The sequence below is a fragment of the Cyprinus carpio genome, chromosome B6 (genome assembly GCF_018340385.1).
Source record: "Cyprinus carpio isolate SPL01 chromosome B6, ASM1834038v1, whole genome shotgun sequence".
NCBI classification, from domain to species: Eukaryota; Metazoa; Chordata; class Actinopteri; order Cypriniformes; family Cyprinidae; genus Cyprinus; species Cyprinus carpio.
The window spans coordinates 28,784,205-28,804,748 of NC_056602.1; the positions used below are offsets into that span (position 1 = coordinate 28,784,205).

At 35.2% G+C, this 20,544-nt stretch overlaps 1 protein-coding gene across 4 annotated transcripts in view; it reads right to left on the bottom strand.

Moving 5' to 3' along the window:
• LOC109092064 (cadherin-22) overlaps nt 1-20,544 on the bottom strand; it is a 193,315-nt gene that overhangs the window by 95,264 nt on the left and 77,507 nt on the right. For 2 of the 4 annotated variants that reach the window (XM_042726665.1, XM_042726669.1), the window contains exon 2: nt 350-1,272. In XM_042726665.1, coding sequence (XP_042582599.1) covers nt 350-577 — 228 coding nt within the window. In that variant the 5' untranslated portion in view covers nt 578-1,272. Of the gene's footprint in view, nt 1-349; nt 1,273-13,111; nt 13,245-20,544 lie in introns of all 4 variants that reach the window. The other 2 variants (XM_042726668.1, XM_042726667.1) reach the window with 2 other exon arrangements.

Here is a 20,544-nt window from a genome sequence, read left to right on the forward strand (position 1 = left end):
AACAAATGTATACAGTATGCACACTAAATCTCTTTTTCATTGTTGCTAATGCATTGCTAAAGTAGCCAAAGACATGCATATTCCATAATAAGATCTTAAGAGAAGCTGTTTTAGTTTGGCCCACATAGATCTAGAAGATATACAAGCTTTATGACCAAACTTGTGCTTGATCTGTCCTAGTCGACTAGCCTGACACCATCTACACACTTTAAGACACATTCAAGAATTGGCACATTTAAATGCAGAGTGCACACATCTTTCTTGGCTTTCATTGTGCAGCTATAGATTTTCTCCTGCATGGAAAAATAAACAGTAAGCATGCAACCAAAAACACGTTCTGCAGTCCTACCTTTCCAACGTAAAGTGGCTCCGTCCCGGTGTATTCCTCCACGACAAAGAACTGATTCCACACCCATCCCCTCTTCACCCGTTCATGGGACATCGGCCATTGCTCGGGACCTCTTCCCATCATCCCGACACTAGTCCTTACGGTCTGAGCGGACAGCCATCCGCAGCACTGCAGAATTCCCAGAGTAACTGCCAAAGCCTGAGCTCCTCCTCTCCAGTGGGGAGCCATGTTTGAAAACGCTCTTGTCTCTACATGTGGCAGAAGTCAGAATTTGGTTCAAGATGAAGCTTTCCACCCAACCGCCTGATTGCTTGAGAAAAGCTCCTTGACTCTGGGGTTGATGAAGGTAAACAAGAGTTTGCTGCTGTTCAATGAAACTATAAATCCAATAGGTTTTTGGTCATCGCAGAGGCCACCGGGTCCTCAAGAGGGCATTTAAGAGGAATCTTTCTTGTGAAGACGAGGCTGTCTCGGTGGCACACAGCTATAACTCCTCCGTTTTGATATCAGTGTTAGGTTTCTCAATGACAGGTTCCAATCACAAAGCCACTGAAGTCCTATCTGTGCTCGAGTTGAGTTTTAAGTTGAACAGCTACTGGACGAAACTACAAACATGTTTAAAAAAAATGGCGTTTTATGGTTCAATCTTGGCAATCCCATTGTGTGTCTGAAAATTTATGACACTCCATGTTAACTGCTTTAACAAAAAGGATGTATTCCAACCATTTTCCATTTCATTTCCATTTGTATGCTTCACATCCCAAAGACAAAAAAGCAATCCTCAAATTTCATAGATGCAAGAAGTTACTCAAAATCAGAGGCATTATTATCCCAATCTAGGTCCATGTGTCACGGTACTTCATGTCCTGCAGGGTTAAGAGTTTGACATGGGTGAGTTCATGTCGACCTCAGCATCAGATCACCTGTAACAGAGCAAAGATAACTGATAAGAAAAGCAAAAGACCTTATGTAATGGGAAAAGGCAATAAATGGAAACTTATAGCTGACTATGCAGCTTCAAAAAAGGATCCAGTTGCAATAAATCAATAGTGGAACAAACTGTATCGATCCTTAACTACTTGTTATGGCGTTCTCATTCTTGTTAAACAAATACATAATTCAATACATGCCACAGTGAATTTGCCATCCTCTCCGACACACAAAATGCTTTTAAAGCAGTCACGGATCTAAACTCTTAGATTTTCTCCTGAATTCCACAGGACTGCAGCAAGAAAACACACGTTAGTTTATGTGGCTTTATTTGGGTGATTTTTCTTGAAGAAGCATTTCTCAAGGTAGGAAATTTTTGATATGATGTGATAAGGATAATGTGATTGGCTTATGTGTTATGTATTCTGGTGTGGCTGGAAAAGGAAAAAGGGAGTTTTATATATCACAAACTTGAGCCTAAAGCATCTGTCTGCCGAGCTGCGGCCCACGGCAGGCGCTTACATTGGAGGCTATCTGATTAATTGCATTAGGGAGCACTAATTGGATAAAAGTATTAATCAATTAATTCAATCCATTAGAGTGTCAACCCTAATGCTTAAAACAAACCCTGGTCAGGAAGGTGAAGATAAGCTATGGCCCCACTGTGCATCAGCCAAAGCGCCATTGGGCAGGGGAAATGATTAATGGTCTTTGAGGCTTTCAGAATAAGAGAAAAACAACAACATTTAGCATGGCTGAAATGTCACAACCTCAAGGCTAAAAGATTACAGCTCCTGCGGACGAGCACGGGCCAAGAAAGGCCCTTCAGGATATTGGTTGTTTAACCTTTGGCAAACGGTTGCTGCGGGTTCATGTCTGGAGGAAGGCCAACGAGCCGTTTGCGTCGTCTAGCTAAGACATTCTTACAGAAGCATCCCGAAAGAGAAACGACCTTGTAAAGAGTGTGAAAAATGAAACACTCACAACCAGTGCTGGGTTGTACTGTATTTGCTCTTCGCTACTGTACTCTCCAGCACAATTTTCAAGTATCTGTACTTTACTGGAGTGTTTTTATTTTGGTAAAACTTTGTTAAACTTTCCTTGCTCCATTTTAAAATGGAGAAATCTTCACGCATAACGAGACGTGGTAGTGGCGTCCGATTCTTAAACGAGCCGATTCTTTTCAATCGGTTTGCAAATTGCAATGAACGATTCATTCGTGAATTGAAACGATTTGATTGGATATCTTCTTGAGTCAGTGACTCACTGATTCAAATGATTCAGTCAGAGCGAATCTGTTGTTAACAATTAACAGAATTCAAAAGAATGTGAGATCCTCTGAGCTTGAGTGTGTGCATGACTGATGACGCGAAAATTAAGTTACTGATGCCGAACTTTAGCATTTATTAGCTCACAGCTGTCTTTTGTTTGTGAGGTAAAACTAAATTAATGACCATGCAGATTTTTTGTTTTGCAGTGTTTGCATAGCGTTCTTCTTAAAATCCTAACACATTTTGCCCAACATACATACAGTATATTGTATGTCTATATTTGGCAACACACATTTTGTTTTTCCTCATTTCTATATACTATGTGGTATATTTATTTATCAGTCATTTTAGTAGTAGTTATCAGTGTTATGACTTGTATTTTTAGCAGGAGAATACAGAATTGCAAAATAAATAAATATAGATCAATAAGTACTTTTTACTTTTAATATTTAACATTAAGAATCAAGTACTTTTGTACTTTGACCCAAGTAAAATTGAAAATTAGTACTTAAGTTGATTGGAGCAATATTTTATTAGGTTATCTGTACTTTTACTCAAGTACTTGATTTGTGTACCTCACACACCTCTGGTTGATTATATGTAATCTGGATTACGTAATCAGATTCCAAAAATTAAGTACTCGTAATTAGATTATATTACATTTTAAAACACTCGTAATCAGATTACAGTTACTTTGTGATGGATTGCATGATTACATATTATTTATATAATGGCAACAACTTATTCCTATTTTTTTTTCTTCTCTTTAAAATATCCCATCTAAAAATGTGTGTCAAAAAGTGTCATACCATTTAGCTTTGTATTTTATTTTTATAATGGTATGATATTTTTCCTATATTGTTTTGTATATGTTTTTACGTGGATGGAATATGCATGGAAATGATATGTAGATGTGGTTACACAGAGTAAAACTAGGCGTTGTAAGCTCCATATACGGTGATGTCTGGGAGGAGTCGGGGTGGAGATGCACATTATAAACAATCTTCCACTGACTGGGATTTATAAAGGGATTTTTTGCAGGTTCTGGGGTGCGCATGGTTTTATAAATCTAAAAAATTACGTATGTAAGCAAAATCTAGCTTTTGTGCGTGCGCACACTTTTAGGATGAAATCTATACAAAGTTTTATACATGAGGCCCCTGGTGTACCTAGCACGTACAGTATGTTTACCACCCCTGACTGATAAAATCAACACATTATCATTAGGGGTGGAAATCTATGGGTATCTCATGATTCGATTCGATTACGATTCAGAGGCCCACGATTCGATTCGATTATGATTAACGATGCATCACAATGTTGTCATATATCCTGTACATCTATTAGGGGTGGGAATCTTCAGGCACTTTACAATCCGATCCGATTCCAATTCTGGGAGTTACGATCTGATTCCAAAACGATTCTTGATCTACATATTTGCCACAATTAATTCTTCTGCTGTGCAAATACATGATCTGATTTTTACATCTTAAACAAAATTGCAGTTATATGCTTTTTGTTTATAGTTGGAATCTCTGTATGTCAGTACTGCCATCTTAAAAACAGGAGTGTGAATTTTCACTGGTTTCACAATTCAGTTCAATTACGATTACTGTTCTCATTATCAACTCTATTTCACGATGCGTCACATTCTCAGTTTTCAATATTACTGCACATGGCTACATTTTCATATACATTTTATATATTTTTTTTTTTTTTTTGTGTTAAATTTTTTTTTTTTTTTTTATTATTATATAAGCAGAGTATTATATTAAAAAAAAACAATTACATTTAAAATAAGTGTTCTTTAAGTGTCCAAAAAGTTTAAAGATAATAATAATTCTTTTCCTCAGCATTATTGCAGTTTGATTATTACTGATGAGATCATAGATGGTGGCAGCTTTAACGGGCTGCATTCAAACTAATGCACAGATCTATTTCGATATCAGATGTTTTGTCCTGCTCTGAAAACATGACTGACTGTGTGTATATCAATTTCGTATAAAAGTATTCGAAAATGCAAGTGCATTTAACCGCAGCCGCAATTGAGCTTCAGGACAACAAACACAAAGCGCATGTGAAAGTCTGTCAGTGCCCGAGTTTCGTGCATCTAATAGTACTGTATTCCAAACGGCATAAATGAAAGCATATCTAAAGTAAAACACGGCGGGTGGAAGCACAGACTGTCATGCAATGTGCTTGTGTCTCACAGCACAAATTATGTTCAATGAAGCCCGCCGCGTCTCTAGCGTGCACACATGCCATATGCGGGATAAATAAACAAGCTCAGAATAGATTCTGAAATGTCCAGAATCGATTCAGAATCGTTGAAGAGAGAATCGCGATGCATCGGAGAAACGATTTTTTCTCCCACCCCTAATTATCACCCTCTAGGAAGGCAGTTATGCCTGGTGATCTCCTTTTAGCACAAACCGAGAAAGATTTCCAAGCAGGCAAACCGAGAACGTCCAGACTCCATTTGGAAGCAGATGCTTTTGTTATTACGCTAAAAATACCATGTGCAATTTACACAGTAATGGGATCTTGCCTATTGCAATCTTATTGCACAGTACTCATGCTAGCATTTTAGCAGATGGTAAACAGAGAAACTCCCGACTTTGGTTTTGATCTTTATTCCTAAAGGTAAACACACAGTTTTCACCAGAGTAGCTTATTGAGCTTATTAGCCACCTGCGGTACAAACTGAAGCAATGCAATCTAGTTTTTCTTTAGTCACCAAAGCAAAAGGTTTTCTGCACTAACTGTTAGTTATTTTTGATGCTAAAGGACTGTGACGTGTGACATTTAGCTTCGCTTCAACTAGCATCTCAGGTCAAGCGGTGATACGGGTCACACTTTGCATCTAAACACGCAGGACGAAGAAAAATATAGTTCAGAGCAAACAACTGATCCTTAAAATATGCATGTGAGGACAGCCAACTACAAACGGAAAACATCAGAAAGCCCCTAAAAAAACTCCATTATGACTTCAAAACACACACTCGCAAATATGCCAATCAAAAGAATCAGTCAATCAATCAAAAAGCATGCTTTTGCATTTCATTGATCTAACTTAATATTTTTCATGTTTCCAATTAAGTCTGCAATGTTCTTGTCTTGAAGAGGCAACTTCAAAGTAATGTTGTTTATTCCCTTTCGCCTCAAAGAAAAACTTTTTAGGGCAAGTTTAGATTAGCTGGTTTTTGACTATCTAGAGTTTCCTAGTAGGCCTGACCAAATGCATATGATAAATTATAAACCATTTATATCAAATATTATCTCTGGCTGAATGCAATCTTCTGAAGCCGTTCCCAAACTGTTTGCTCAAAACCTTCAACCCTTGGGCCGTTAACAGAGAAAAAGCACAAGTCAGTTAAATTTTTCCCTCTAGTTATAAACTCGTTGAAATTTTCATGATGAGTTTATACAGTTAAGATGTGGTATGGAGTGTAAACGAGTTGACTAAAGGATATGGCTCTTTGGGGTTGTCCGTTCTCGCCTTTTGTAGAACATCATCAATTAGTGAATATCAGTGGAAAGGCCGGTCGTGTAACACCAACGCCGGTCTGATACAGTCATAATGCCTCTGCTACCACCCAAAACGCTATTGGCAAGCCGGACGCGCTCATTCGTGACCTATTAGGTCGTGGATTGATTATAAAACATGGCTGCTACTTCTCATCAGACGCCAGATAGAGAGCAGAGGCCGTGACAGCCAGCAACCAGAGCCAGAGAGGAGACTGATCACCACCGAGTGATGGGCTTCAGGCCAGACAAAGAGCAAGAGACCACGCTCTCCCTCTCCTCCGACAATCTCCTTTTCACCTGAACGACATCCATCGCTTTAATGGGAATCACTGACTGCCTATTAGCCGCTCCTGCACAAACAGCCACAAACACACGGCACTCGCGAGAGGGGTGTAAAGCACTGCTCCAAATTTGGGATCACAAAAAATACAGATGCATGTCACAAACAACTCGCCCTTTGTGGACTTTTGTAACATTAGAAATGTCTTTACTCTCATTTTTTTATCAATTTAATGCATCCTTGCTAAATAGAAGTATTAATATATTATTAGTATTTTTTAATATGCTACTGACCCCCAAACATTTGAATAGTAATGTATCATGGTTTCCACAAAAAAATATGAAGCATCACATTTGTTTTCAACATTTATAATAACAAAAACTGTTTCTTGTGCAGTTTATAAGAATGATTTCTGAAAGATAATAAATTAATCAAATAATAAATTATTATTAATATCTATCTATCTATCTATCTATCTATCTATCTATCTATCTATCTATCTATCTATCTATCTATCTATCTATCTATCTATCTGTCTGTCTGTCCGTCTGTCTTTCTATCTATCTATCTATCTATCTATCTATCTATCTATCTATCTATCTATCTATCTATCTATCTATCTATCTATCTATCCATTACATAATTGAAAAACTAAATTAATACAAAAATAATATAAATAATTGTTTAATTAAAAAATATACGTTTAAATATATTTGAATATATAGTTATAATATTTAAACCAGTGTAATTGTATACAACATAATAATAATAATAATAATAATAATAATGTATGAAAATTTTATCTCAATAATGGCTAATTATTATTAATTATAAATTAATATTGAATACCCCTGAATAATAAAAGTTAATACTATAATAATTTTGATATATAGATATCTAATACTTAAACCAATATAATATAACAGCACTGATAATAATCAGAAATTATTCTTGAACAGCAAATCACCACCTACCACCACCTACAGGTAACGGTTCATTTGAATCACATGCTGTTACTGTAACCCACCCTGTTAAAGTCCACTTTGTGGTCATTTATCGTCCCCCAGGTCAATTGGGAAACTTCTTGGAGGAGTTTGGACGTGCTGCTATCAAAACTATCCTGAAGATGGTACTCCTCTGGTACTGCTTGGTGACTTCAACATCCACCTAGATAAACCCCAGGCTGCTGACTTCAACACTCTGCTCGCCTCATTTGATCTCAAGCGAGTGTCTACTATAGCGACTCACAAATCAGGCAACCAACTGGACCTCATCTACACGCGCTGTTGCTCAGTGGACAACTCTTTAGTTGCTCCACTGCACACCTCAGACCACTTCCTCATTACTGCTAACCTAGCACTTACTCCTGAAGCGGCACACGCTCCAATGCAGGTCACCTTTCGATGGAACCTACGCTCACTCTCTCCATCTCGCCTATCCTCTTCGGTTTCATCCTCACTTCCTTCACTCTCGCAGTTTTCAGCTCTGGACACTAACAGTGCTACGGACACTTTTTGCTCCACTCTAACCTCTTGCTTGGACAACTTTTGCCCACTATCGTCTAGACCGGCACGCTCCACCCCATCTGCCCCCTGGCTGTCCGATGTACTCCGTGAACATCGCTCTAAAACTCAGGGCTGCAGAGAGGAAATGGCATAAATCAAGAAACTCTACCGACCTCAGTGTGTATCAGTCTCTCCTCTCTTCCTTCTCTGCAAACGTCTTCACTGCTAAAACATCATACTACCATGACAAAATTAACAACTGTTGTGACGCTCAGACACTCTTCAAAACCTTCTCTTCTCTTCTTAATCTGCCTCCACCTCCTCCTCCATCAACTCTTACAGCTGACGACTTTGCAGTTTTCTTCACAAATAAGACAAGAGCCATCAGCGACCAATTCTCCACACCGCAGACTGAGGATAACTTCACAATGACTAATGCACCACTCTCTCTCCTCCTTCTCTCCACTCTCAAGATGGACGTTTCCAAACGTTATCCTGTCCAGTCATCCTACTACTTGCCCACTTGATCCGATCCCCACTCACCTCCTTCAAGCGATTTTTTCTTCTGTTATGCCTTCACTTACTCACATTATCAACACCTCTCTTTACTCTGGAACATTTCCCTCAGCATTTAAGCAGGCTCGGGTAAGCCCACTGCTGAAGAAAAACCATCTCTAAATCCAGCACTTCTAGAAAACTACAGACCGGTATCCCTTCTTCCATTCATTGCAAAGACACTTGAACGAGCTGTGTTCAACCAGCTCTCTATGTTTCTTGTACAGAACAACCTCCTGGACAGCAACCAATCTGGCTTCAAAAAGCGGCCACTCACTGAGACTGCCCTGCTCTCGGTTACTGAAGCCCTGCGACTGGCAAGAGCAGCTTTCAAAATCCTCAGTACTCATTTTGCTGGACCTGTCTGCTGCTTTTGACACCGTTAATCACCAGATTCACCTAATCCACCCTCAGAAAGATGGGCATCTATGGAACTGCACTCCAGTGGCTTAACTCCTACCTTTCTGATAGATCCTTCATGGTGTCTTGGAGGGGTGAAGTTTCTAAGTCACAACAACTTGCTACTGGGGTTCCTCAAGGCTCAGTACTTGGACCACTTCTCTTCTCCATCTACATGACGTCATTAGGATCTGTCATTCAGAAGCATGGCTTTTCCTATCACTGCTACGCTGATGACACTCAACTCTACTTCTCATTCCAACCAGATGACCCTGACGGTAGTTTGCTCGCATTTCAGCCTGTCTGAGTGACATTTCTATCTGGATGAATGACCATCACCTTCAGCTTAACCTTACTAAGACTGAACTGCTGGTGGTACCAGCTAACCCATCGTTTCATCACAACTTCTCTGTACAGCTGGGTTCGTCAACCATAACTCCTTCCAGGACAGCCAGAAACCTAGGACTTGTGATCGATGATCAGTTAAGCTTCACCGACCATATTGCTACAACGACCCGGTCCTGCAGATTTGCCTTATACAACATTAGGATGATTAGACCATTCCTGTCAGAGCAAGCCACCCAACTTCTTGTCCAAGCTCTTGTTCTCTCCAGACTGGACTACTGTAATGCTCTCCTGGCGGGCCTTCCTGCATGTACTATCAAGCCTCTACAACTGATCCAGAATGCAGCAGCGAGGGTTGTCTTCAATGAGGCACAAAAACAGCTCATGTTACTCCTCTCCTCATCAGGTTACACTGGCTACCAGTAGCCGCTCGCATTAAATTCAAGGTACTGATGCTTGCCTACAAGACGACCACTGGCACGGCACCAACATACCTAAGCTCATTAGTTCAATCTTATGCGCCCTCCAGGACTGCTCCCAGCCGGTGGAATGACCTCCCCGATCTCAATTTGAACAGCTGAGTCTTTACTCATTTTCAAAAAACATCTAAAGACTCATCTTTTTCGCCTGCACTTAACCAACTAATACTAGTACTTACCTTTTCTTTTTCTTGTCTATCATATTAATTAAAAAAAAAAAAAAAAAAAAAAAAAAACCCGGCTACGTGTTCTGTACTAGACTAAATGAGACTTGTCATAGCAACTTGTATACTGTTGTTGTTGTTCTCTTGTTGATCTGATTGTTTCTACTGTTCTCATTTGTAAGTCGCTTTGGATAAAAGCATCTGCTAAATGATTAAATGTAAATGTAATGTAAATGTAAATCAGTATATTACAATGATTTATTAAGTGTGACTGCAGAAAGGACGCTGAAAATTCATTTAAAATGAAATTTAAATTTATTCACATAGAATACAGTTATTTTGAATTGCAATAATATTTCACAATTTCACTGCTTTAACCTTGGACATAAGATACTTTTCACCTGCACAACAATTATCATTTTAATGGGAATCATTGGCAAACGGACACAAACACAGCACTTGTTAACACTCATATACTTTTTCTTCCAACTTTAGAAATCTCAACAAATAGAGCCGAATTTCAGAAACGGCCCGCCTTTGTCAAAGTAGTTCAAAGTATTAAATGAGAAGAGATCCAAAACATCAGACTGATTAAAATCTGGTTGGATTTAAAAAAGAAAAATAGTATTTGGAAACTAATAGCCTGAGGTTAATAAGCTGCACTGGCCCTCTTCTCCGGCTGTGCGATGTTTTGATGTGTCATCCGATTATGCATTTGCCAAGCGCTCCCCCAAGCATGTATCAACGCACGAAAGCTCTCATCGAAGCCCAGACCACATGCTCTTCTAATGACTGTGGTCATACAAATGAACCCACACACCTTCACTACCGCAGTCTGACATCTACTCACTAAAAATCATACAAAGAGGACACATATGTGACATTTAATAATGACAGATATGTAATATGACACATTTAATGAGCTTACTACTCACAAGATTTTAGAAAAAGATGCATTACCATATTTATTATATTTTATAATTGTATTTATTATATTATTTATAATCACAAATACTTATAATGATTTTTTTATAATTATACTGGTTTAAATGTTGTTAATATATATTATAAATAATATTATAAATATGTAAAAAAATGATAATAATTTATCATATAATTTATAATAACTATTAATAATAATAATAGTTATTGTTATATTTATGATTTCTGTTGTTATTGTTATATTCTTATATTTATTATGTGTATAAAATTATGTGAATAATATATATATATATATATATATATATATATAAATTGGTATTTTATATTCACAACATATGAATAACTGAAATAATAATAACTTGTTATTATTATTATTATTATTATTATTATTATTACACAGTCAAAAACATACTGTTTTAGAGCAAACTATATAGTAACACCACAATTTATCATTGTTTTTTTTTTTTTTATTTTTTTTAAAAAGTATTGAATTAAAATGAATATTAATTGAATACATTTTGAATAACTGTCAGATATACAGCACAGGGCATTTCAGCAATGCATCATTAGCCTTAAAAAATGCCAACCAGCATGAAGGCTACAGCAGCTATATAAATTATTATCCAGTGTATGCATAAATATTCATTAATTTATTAGATGAGTTTTTATATTAAAAAAGTTTTCTCTTAGACACTGATTCAGTTTTATAGTTGTATAAGTGTTAGATTTGGTTACGAGATTATAACGTAATGTTTGTGAACGCGGCATCAATTAGAAGCACTCACAAACACCTGGACAAGCCTCAATACCTCTAGTGTCCCTTCACTCTTCCATTTGGCTGCGACTCTGAGCTCTAGAGACTGGCTATTATGCCCTGGAATGGGGATCCGGTTAGAAGTAGCCCTTGTCCAAGACACGCTGTTTTCTTGGCAGAGTGGAGGGAGCGTGTTGGAGGGGCCGGGGCCGGAGCGGGGCGGGGGTGAAAGTGGACTCGACTGGCAGACGGCGGCGGCTGTAATGGATTGAGCATCAAGAGTAAATGGTGCTGTAGCGTATGCTGCCTCTCATTAAGCTGCGTGTTTGCTTACAGGAAGTAATGAGAGGAGACATATATTGTCACAGTCTTAGAAAAGCCACATGGCTAATTACACTAATTGTAGTTTGCTGCTGCCTCCTCCCACATCCTCTCTACTGTACAACGGTTACCAACAGAATATCCACAAAATCCATTTTCTATGCACTTACATTGGTCAAAATCTGGAGTTTTATAAAGTTTTTGAAATAAGTCTCTTCTGCTCATCAAGGCTGTATGTATTTGATCAAAAAATACAGTAAAAATTGTGAAATATATATATTTTTTGGCATTTTAAATAACTTTTCTATGTGAATAGATTGTAAAATGTAAATTATTTCTGTGATGCACAGCTGTATTTTCAGCATCATTACTCCAGTCTTCGGTGTCACATGATCTTCAGAAATCATTCTAATATGCTGATTCACCGCTCAAGAAACATTTCTGATTGTTATCAATGTTGAAAACAGTTGTGCTGCCCAATATTTCTGTAGAAACAGTGATACATTTTATGTTTCAGGATTCTTTGATGAATTGAAAGTTCAAAAGAACAGAATTTATTTTATGTTAGAAATGTTACTTTGTAACATTATGAATGTCTTTGCTGTTGCTTTTGATCAATTCAATGCATCCTTGCTGATTAAAAGCGGCATTTTTACATTTACTGACCCCAGACTTTTGAATGGTAATTTATCAGAGTTTCCAAGAAGCAGCATCTGTTTTAATCATTGATAATAATTAGTATATTATAATGATTTGTGAAGGATCATGTGACACTGAGACTGGAGTAATGATGCTGAAAATTACATTTTACTACTGTATATATTCACATAGAAAACTCTAATTTTATATTAAAATAAAATACCAATTTTTATAATTAATAAATGCAGCTTTGGTGAGGAATAAAATACAAGGTTTTTTTTTATAAATTATTGAAGGTTTGACTAGTACTGTTAAAATCTAAGGTTCTTTATTTGTTTCTATGGTTCTATAAAGAATTTTTTACTGTAACATCAATGATTTTGATTGAACATAAACTTTCCATTTCACAACAGATTCTTTAAAATGTTCTTCCAAATGGTTCTTTTACTGAAAATTCTTCTACAGCTTTGTTGCAACAGCTCTTTTTGTAACCTTTATTTTTAAGAGTGTACTTTAGAAGCTTCTATGCTGTTTGCATCTTTCTCGCCCTATTATTTTCTCTCTCTCAGGCTTTTCTCCCTGCCAGCTGCGCAATTACCCAGTGGCTCGTCTCACGGGTGACTGGCAGGAGTGGAAGTCCGGGCACTGACCGGTGATCATGGCCTTCCAGCTGACAGCTGTCCACGAGCTCCTCGGGGCCTTCACCGGGGGCCGGGGCCTCTGCTTTACAACTGCCAGCCAGGGGTCATAGGTTGGGTGGCTGGCTTCAGCATTTAACCCCTGCTGGTACAAACCATGACTACAGTAAATCGCATGTTACACAGGCCTACAGAACAACAAGGAGGTTTAGAATACCAGCAGAGGTGTATAAATGGACTATATAGCAAATCTCAACTGCATGTTTTTTTTTTTTTTTTTCACAAATATCAACTACAATATTGCTTGGCTCTTCATGTAAAGTGATATATTTTTATCTGCATGCATAAAATATACTCATATCTAGTGATCTATACTATATAGCAAACCTCAACTGCATGACTGCTTGTATCATTGCAAAATGTAATTACATTTTCATCCAGCTCTAATCTGCTAAATACAACTATAAGGCATGAAGACATTAAGATATTATAAACATTAACAACATAATTTTCTGTAAAACTGCTTTGAAATGATACGAAAGCGCTATAAAAACATTCTGACTATTTGCGTCAAAATTGCTACATGAAATCACATGCAGCCGTGACAAAACGTTATTTTAAAATGTTTTTCATTTTGTCAATGGAGTCAAAGGAGTGACAAAAAACAGATGCAGCTTAACAAAAATGAAACTATTTGAACTATAACATAATGTTGACGGAATATAATGGACAAAGTAACACTGCATCATATTAATAATTCACTGAAAATGTTTTTTAAAGACTTCAGGTAAATTACCCAACTTTTTGCTAACTTGCATGCCTTATTAATGAAATAAACTGAAAATAATCAAATATAAACACTACAACACACACTTGCCAATAATAGCAGATGAACTTGAAGTGACTGTCCATCAATACATCATTGCTACAACAACAAGCTACTGTACAATAAAATATCATTCTCCAAAAGAACACGAATTACAATCCCAATAACATGTAGAATTCACAACACTAACTTCTAAACAGCAGAGTACTCATTATAACTTCAGCACTCACTATACTGTTTCAGGAGCTCTGCTTCTCACATCGCAAATTATCTGATCCTTAATTAGGCCTGTTTGTCTTTGCTTTGCAGTTGAAATCTCTACAAATCTTTAAAACCAGATATATTTACTTGGGTAGCAATGCTGCAAGAGATATTAAGACTTTTTATTCATAGACTGTGTTTTGAAAATAAGTGAATTCCATCTTAACAGACCGGCAGATTTGTTTTCACTTGTCAACTTAACTTAAAAGTTGGCCAGTTCAACCAAACACACTCTTATTAAAAGACACAATCTATGCAAACTAGCCCTGATATATTATGCAGTGCAAATGTATCTTGTTTCAAGAACTTTTTGATATTTTCAAAAGAAAATAAGGCAAAAGTGCCAATTAAAAAAAAGTGGCAGTGAAATAAAATAAGTTTAAACAATACTGACATTGCTTAAAAAAACTAAACTAAAATAAAAAAACTAAAAATAAATAAATAAATATGTAATATAAATATACAATATAATTATATTACAAAGACAAAATAAACAAATAAACAAAACTGTTAAAAATGACAAGAACATTAATAAAACCGAGAATCTAAAAATAAAAGTTATTTTAAAATATTAATACATATTATAATAGCATATAAAAAACACTAAAATAACAGGACAGGAAGTAGAAAAATAATACATTTCCGTGCATTTACAGAAAAAAGGTGGCATTATAAAATAAATTGAAAAAAAAAAAATCTCAAATGTTATTTTATTTATTTATTTATTTCAAACACACACACACGTATGTTTCTGTGAATTGTGGGGACTTTCTTTAAATTTATTTTTATTTTTTTTTTACTGAAAAAATATTTTTTTTTATCTAATAATAATATAATACTTATTGAAGAAATGTTTTCTTTGTTGTGATTTTTTATAAACATCATTTACTATTTTATTTTTAATTTTTTTTATTAAACTGCAGGCCGGTCCCCACAATGTCAAAAATGTCAGGTTAACTCTCCTTGTGAGGACATTTGGTCCCTACAATGTAGCATAAACACACACACACACACACACACACATTTATTAAACTGAAGGACACACACACACACACACACACACACACACACACACACACCAAAGGCATAATGGTTTTCATACTGTACAAACTATTTTCTATTACCCTACACCTAAACCTGCCCCTTACATAAAACTTTTGCATTTTTAGTTTTAAAAAAAAAAAGTATTTTTTAAACCTTTTGAATTACACAAACACTGAAAGTGTACTCAAAAATCACTTTCACTTTGTAATACCTCTGTCATACCCATGTCATTATACAAATTTGCGTCCCTGTAAACTACACAAACCAGTGCAAACACACACACACACACACACACACACACACAAATAAATAAATAAGTAAAAAAAAATAAAAATAAAAATAAAAAGGACATTAAAATAAAAAAAAAAACAAATGTTGTAATGATGAGAGGAGAGAGGTGTTATCAGTGATCTGGGCTTATTGCAGCTTTAATTAGCCATCAGATGAGCATGAGACCTCACAGACAGATCACAGCGTCAACACTAGCATCAAAAAAATCCGCGTTTAGCGCTAGCGTCTCACTCTGCCCTTGACAGAGTGTTTACAGCCCCTCTGCGTTTGCTGTCAGCTTGCATCGGGACGCTCAACAGTTTGTCCCTGACATATCATCAGAAATCATGATAAAGCACACAGACATCAGGAGCGCAATTTAATTTGATTTGAAACAAACACAGCCACTTCATACACATCTCCAGCTGTCTGAATACTAATATCAGTGCACTCAAAACAAACAGAATGCATCTCTGATCAAGAGACGTTTATAAAACTAACAAATAAACATTTATTAAAGTAATATAGAAATATGTTTTAAAATTCACATTAAATTACTATAACTTAAACTAAAATGATAATTGAAAAGAAAAAAAATGACGGAGTACTAAATTGACAAAAACTAACACTGAAATGAATATCAAAGCAACATATACATATTTAAAAATATATTTAAAATTTCACATTAAATAGCAAAAATTTAAACTAAAATTAAAACTAAAATATAAAATACAAAATTAATAATTGTATGCTTACAACTTGCTTGGAAATATTACATAACAATAAAAAAATAAAAAAAATAAAAAAAATAACAAAATCACCTAAAATTACTAAAACAAAATAAAATTACAAAGAAAACTGAAAATATAAAACTCTATATTAATACATTTATTTTGAAGTATTATAATTACAAAAACAAACACTAAAAAGTGCACTAAAGCAATATAGAAATATTAAAAATAATAAATAAAATGTCAAAATAAAATAACAATGACAAAATCGCATACAATGAATAAAACTTAAACTTAAAATAAAATGAAAACATAAAATTCAAAATCAGTAACTTACTAACTAACACTGAAATAAGCATTAAAGCAATTTAGAAATATAAAAAATTATAATTAAAATAATAATAATAATTAACTTTGAATAAAATGTAAACACTGAATTCATTTGACTCAAAATAAACACAACACATCTCTGGTCAAGAGAAAAGATGTTTCTAGTGATTGACTTGACTTGAAAAATCCTAATTTTAGATCGACTAGTTCAATTCTGGTGAACTGTTAGGATGCTGTTGCCATTTCAGTGCATCAGAATTGAAAGTGTAGGACTTTGTTAATGCGTTAAATTTTCAGCGCCTCAACACAACTGCATGCTCAAATCAGTGCGTCTCGCATATTGACTCCAAAGAATGGGAAGAACGTCTAAATTGCAGCACTGAATGAGATTTTGTCATGATGCATAGCGCCACGAAAGCGTCCAAATGATAAAGCACTAACTTATTCGGCAAAACAGGACCTTTTGTAGCAGAATAAATAAGCCAGCGAAAGCCTGTTGTGTGGATCCTTTACAGAGGCTAAATCTCAGCTATTCAAAATGCACAGGCTGCATTGTGCATAAACAATCCAATCGTGAGCAACCGTAAACACGAGGAAAGAGTGAAGGCGACACCGTATTTGACCACTTCATCATCCATCTCCATGTGCAACTCTGAGCGCATCTCTTCCACAATGCAGTTCATTTTCTGCATGTCTGCGCACAGCTGGAACATCTCATGCTACATCCCTGCTGAGAGGAGCGGCTGGCCACAAGATTCCCATTAGGCCAAGATTCGGTGAGCGAGGCCTGAGCTCTCACCTTTAGCCCATCAGCCGACCGCCTCTGAAGCAGGGAGGGGGAAAATAAGCTGGGACTAGACAAACGCAGTCGGCTTAAATGAGGGGCTCAGGGATGCAGCTCGACTTGTTTCCACACGCTGGGGAAAATAAGGCAGACAGGCCAAGAAATGCTCCGGCAAACAGTGGAAATCCACTCTCCTGTGACCTCCAGAGCCACACGCATGATGACCGGTGTGGACAGGTGAAAAAATAACTGGCTGAGGAAATAAAAACCATAGGACAGTTCATCTGGATAAGGACTGAATAACTGGAACTTTTATTTTTATTTATTTAAAAAGTGTGAGTTTGATTTGAATTGGCACACAGGAATCAAACTGACAGATTGTTAGCAAAAGATAAAACAAATATAAATGTTAGCGGTATTTGAAATGAAATAAAATATAAATATTAGATGGAAAAAGAAAAAAAAAATACTTGATAGGCGGTCTTGGGGACTAACTCCAAATTAATACATTTAAGTGCTAAAATTACTAAAACTAACATTAAAGGAATACAGAAATATTACAAATAAATAAATGAAAAAGACAAAATCACAAAATGAATAAAACTAAACTAAAATTAAAATGAAAAGATGAAAATTAAGTTTAAGATGAAGTATTTAAATTACTAAAACTAACACTTGAAAATATTGAAGAAATAAAGAAATATATATAAAAAATTACTAATATAAATTACGTGTACCGAAACTTAAAATAAAATTTCAATTTCAGTATTTAAAATATTAAAATTACTAAAACTAACAATGAAGCATAAAAAAAATAATAATAAAAGTGCTAAAACAAACGAAAATTAAAATGAATAATGAAAACGAAACTCAAAATTAATGTTTAAGTTGAAATACTAAAATCACTAAAATTAACACTGAAACAAACATTAAAGCAATATAGAAATATTTTAAATATTATTATTATTATTAAGAATAAAAATAACAATGACAAAAAGTAAATATAAAAAAAAATCAAATGATTAAAAAAATACTAATAGTGCACACATATTACTAAAATAACACTGGACAGAAATTTGAAAAAAAAACACAATAGTCTATAATTTTGTCTGTAAATTTTTTAACATTCTAAGTTTGTCCCCACAAACTTTTCTCATATATATATATATATTTTTTGTTATTGGATTTCTTTGCCTTTTAATTCATTATAATTGTACTTAAAATTAACATTTCAGTTCTAATTTTGTTTTGTTACCTAACTCAATTTAAATGCAAAAATTCCATTGAAAATGTAAATAATAATAATAATAATTCTGAATGATACACAAGCCTAGTACTTCAGGGATTCAAAATCATTTTAGATTCAATAATTTGCAATACACTTCCTATTTCTGAGTGAAACAATCAGGCGTGATTGGATGCATGATTGGACTTGTTTGAATAGCGCAGAGTTGAAGTTTGCAGTGAGTTGTGGACCAGCCGTCTCTTCAAAAGTCACATGGCAGCCTCTCAAAAGCTCTTCTCTGTTCACCACGCCAAGCCCTAAAGAGTCCCTGGGTGTTATTTATTTCCCATCAAACTCTATCAGACCCTACAAATGTTTTGACAGGCCCGGCCCGTCTCTCAGAGGCTGCAGGGAATACACAAAGATAACCAGCAACCTCTGAAACCCAACAACAGCCCCGGAGGAACAGCAACGCAACAAAAAATGTGCAGATATTATATTATACAAGTCCAAAAATCTCAGAGAAGTCATTAACGCACCTGCATCTCAAGCAAGCACTCAGGGCACAACAGCAGAAGACTGTGACTCTGACTTTAAGCAGCGCAGAGTAATAGGAAACATCATGTAGATTGGAGTCTTTAGCTTGCGTGTCTCCAGGGTGAAATTGGAAAAACAGTGCAGACAGCAGAGGAGCCGAACGCATCTTCTGCACTATAAACGCCAAACGTCTGGCCCATTGTGCATTTGTCATTTTCATGACCTTTAGATGCGATGAGAAATCTGAAACACGGCCGTGATGTGCTCAGGTGAATCTCACCAAACCTGTCTGAAGCATATGATGCTCATGTATCACTGCAAAGTGAAAACACTATTTTTAGGATCACATTAAGGAGATTTTTGCCATCGTGACATTAATTTCATAACAGTTAAGTGCATCCCAAGCATACTCGCATTATTATAATGCAATATACTGAAAGACTGCCGTTCAAAAGTTTTGGGTTGGTAAAATCTGATTTATTTATTTTTAATTGAAAGTTTTGTTTCAACAACTGAAAAATTAGTTTAATGAAAATTAGATGAAAAACCTAAAAAAAAAAAAGTGTGTTTTTTTTATATTGTTTTTTTTTTATATGTTTATAGATTATTAGTTAATTTTTAGTTAATAAAATTTTAGTTATTAAGTTTATTTATAAATATTTTTATAAGCAAAATGCATAAACTTGATTTAATGTTACAAAAGATTTCTATTTCAAATAAATGCTGTACTTTTTACATTTCTACTTAAAGAATTCTGAAAAACACTAATGTATCGCAAATGTTTCCACAAAAAAAAAAAAATTATATATATATATATATATATATATAAAAATAAAATTATATATATATATATATATATATATATCAGTGCAGCACAAACTGTTTTCAACATTGATAATAATCAGAAATGTTTCTTGAGCAGCGGATTAGAATGATTTCTGAAGATCATGTGACTGTTTTCAACATTGATAATAATCAGAAATGTTTCTTGAGCAGCGAATTAGAATATAAATTATAATCTACAATATATTCACATGGAAAATAATTATTTTAATTTGTAATAATATTTCACAATTGTGTAATTTTTACTGGAGTAATGATGCTGAAAATTCAGCTGTGCATCACAGAAATAAATTATAATTTACAATGTTTGTGTTTTATACAGTATTAATCTACAAAGTATATAATGTACTGGTTGTTGTATATGCTAATTAATATAAAGTATACGCACAATTTGCTGTCTATTTGTGTGTGAAATGTGACCTAGACGCAAGTTTTGGAGTTTTTGGTTTAGTTTTGATCCCGACTAACTGACCTCTAAACGTCATATCCGCTCACATGTAGCCTGAATATTTTGTCTGAATGAAAAGCACTTCACTGAAGCCCATCATACTCATTCTCCGGCGTTGACTGACATGCCCATTACTCTTATCGTCA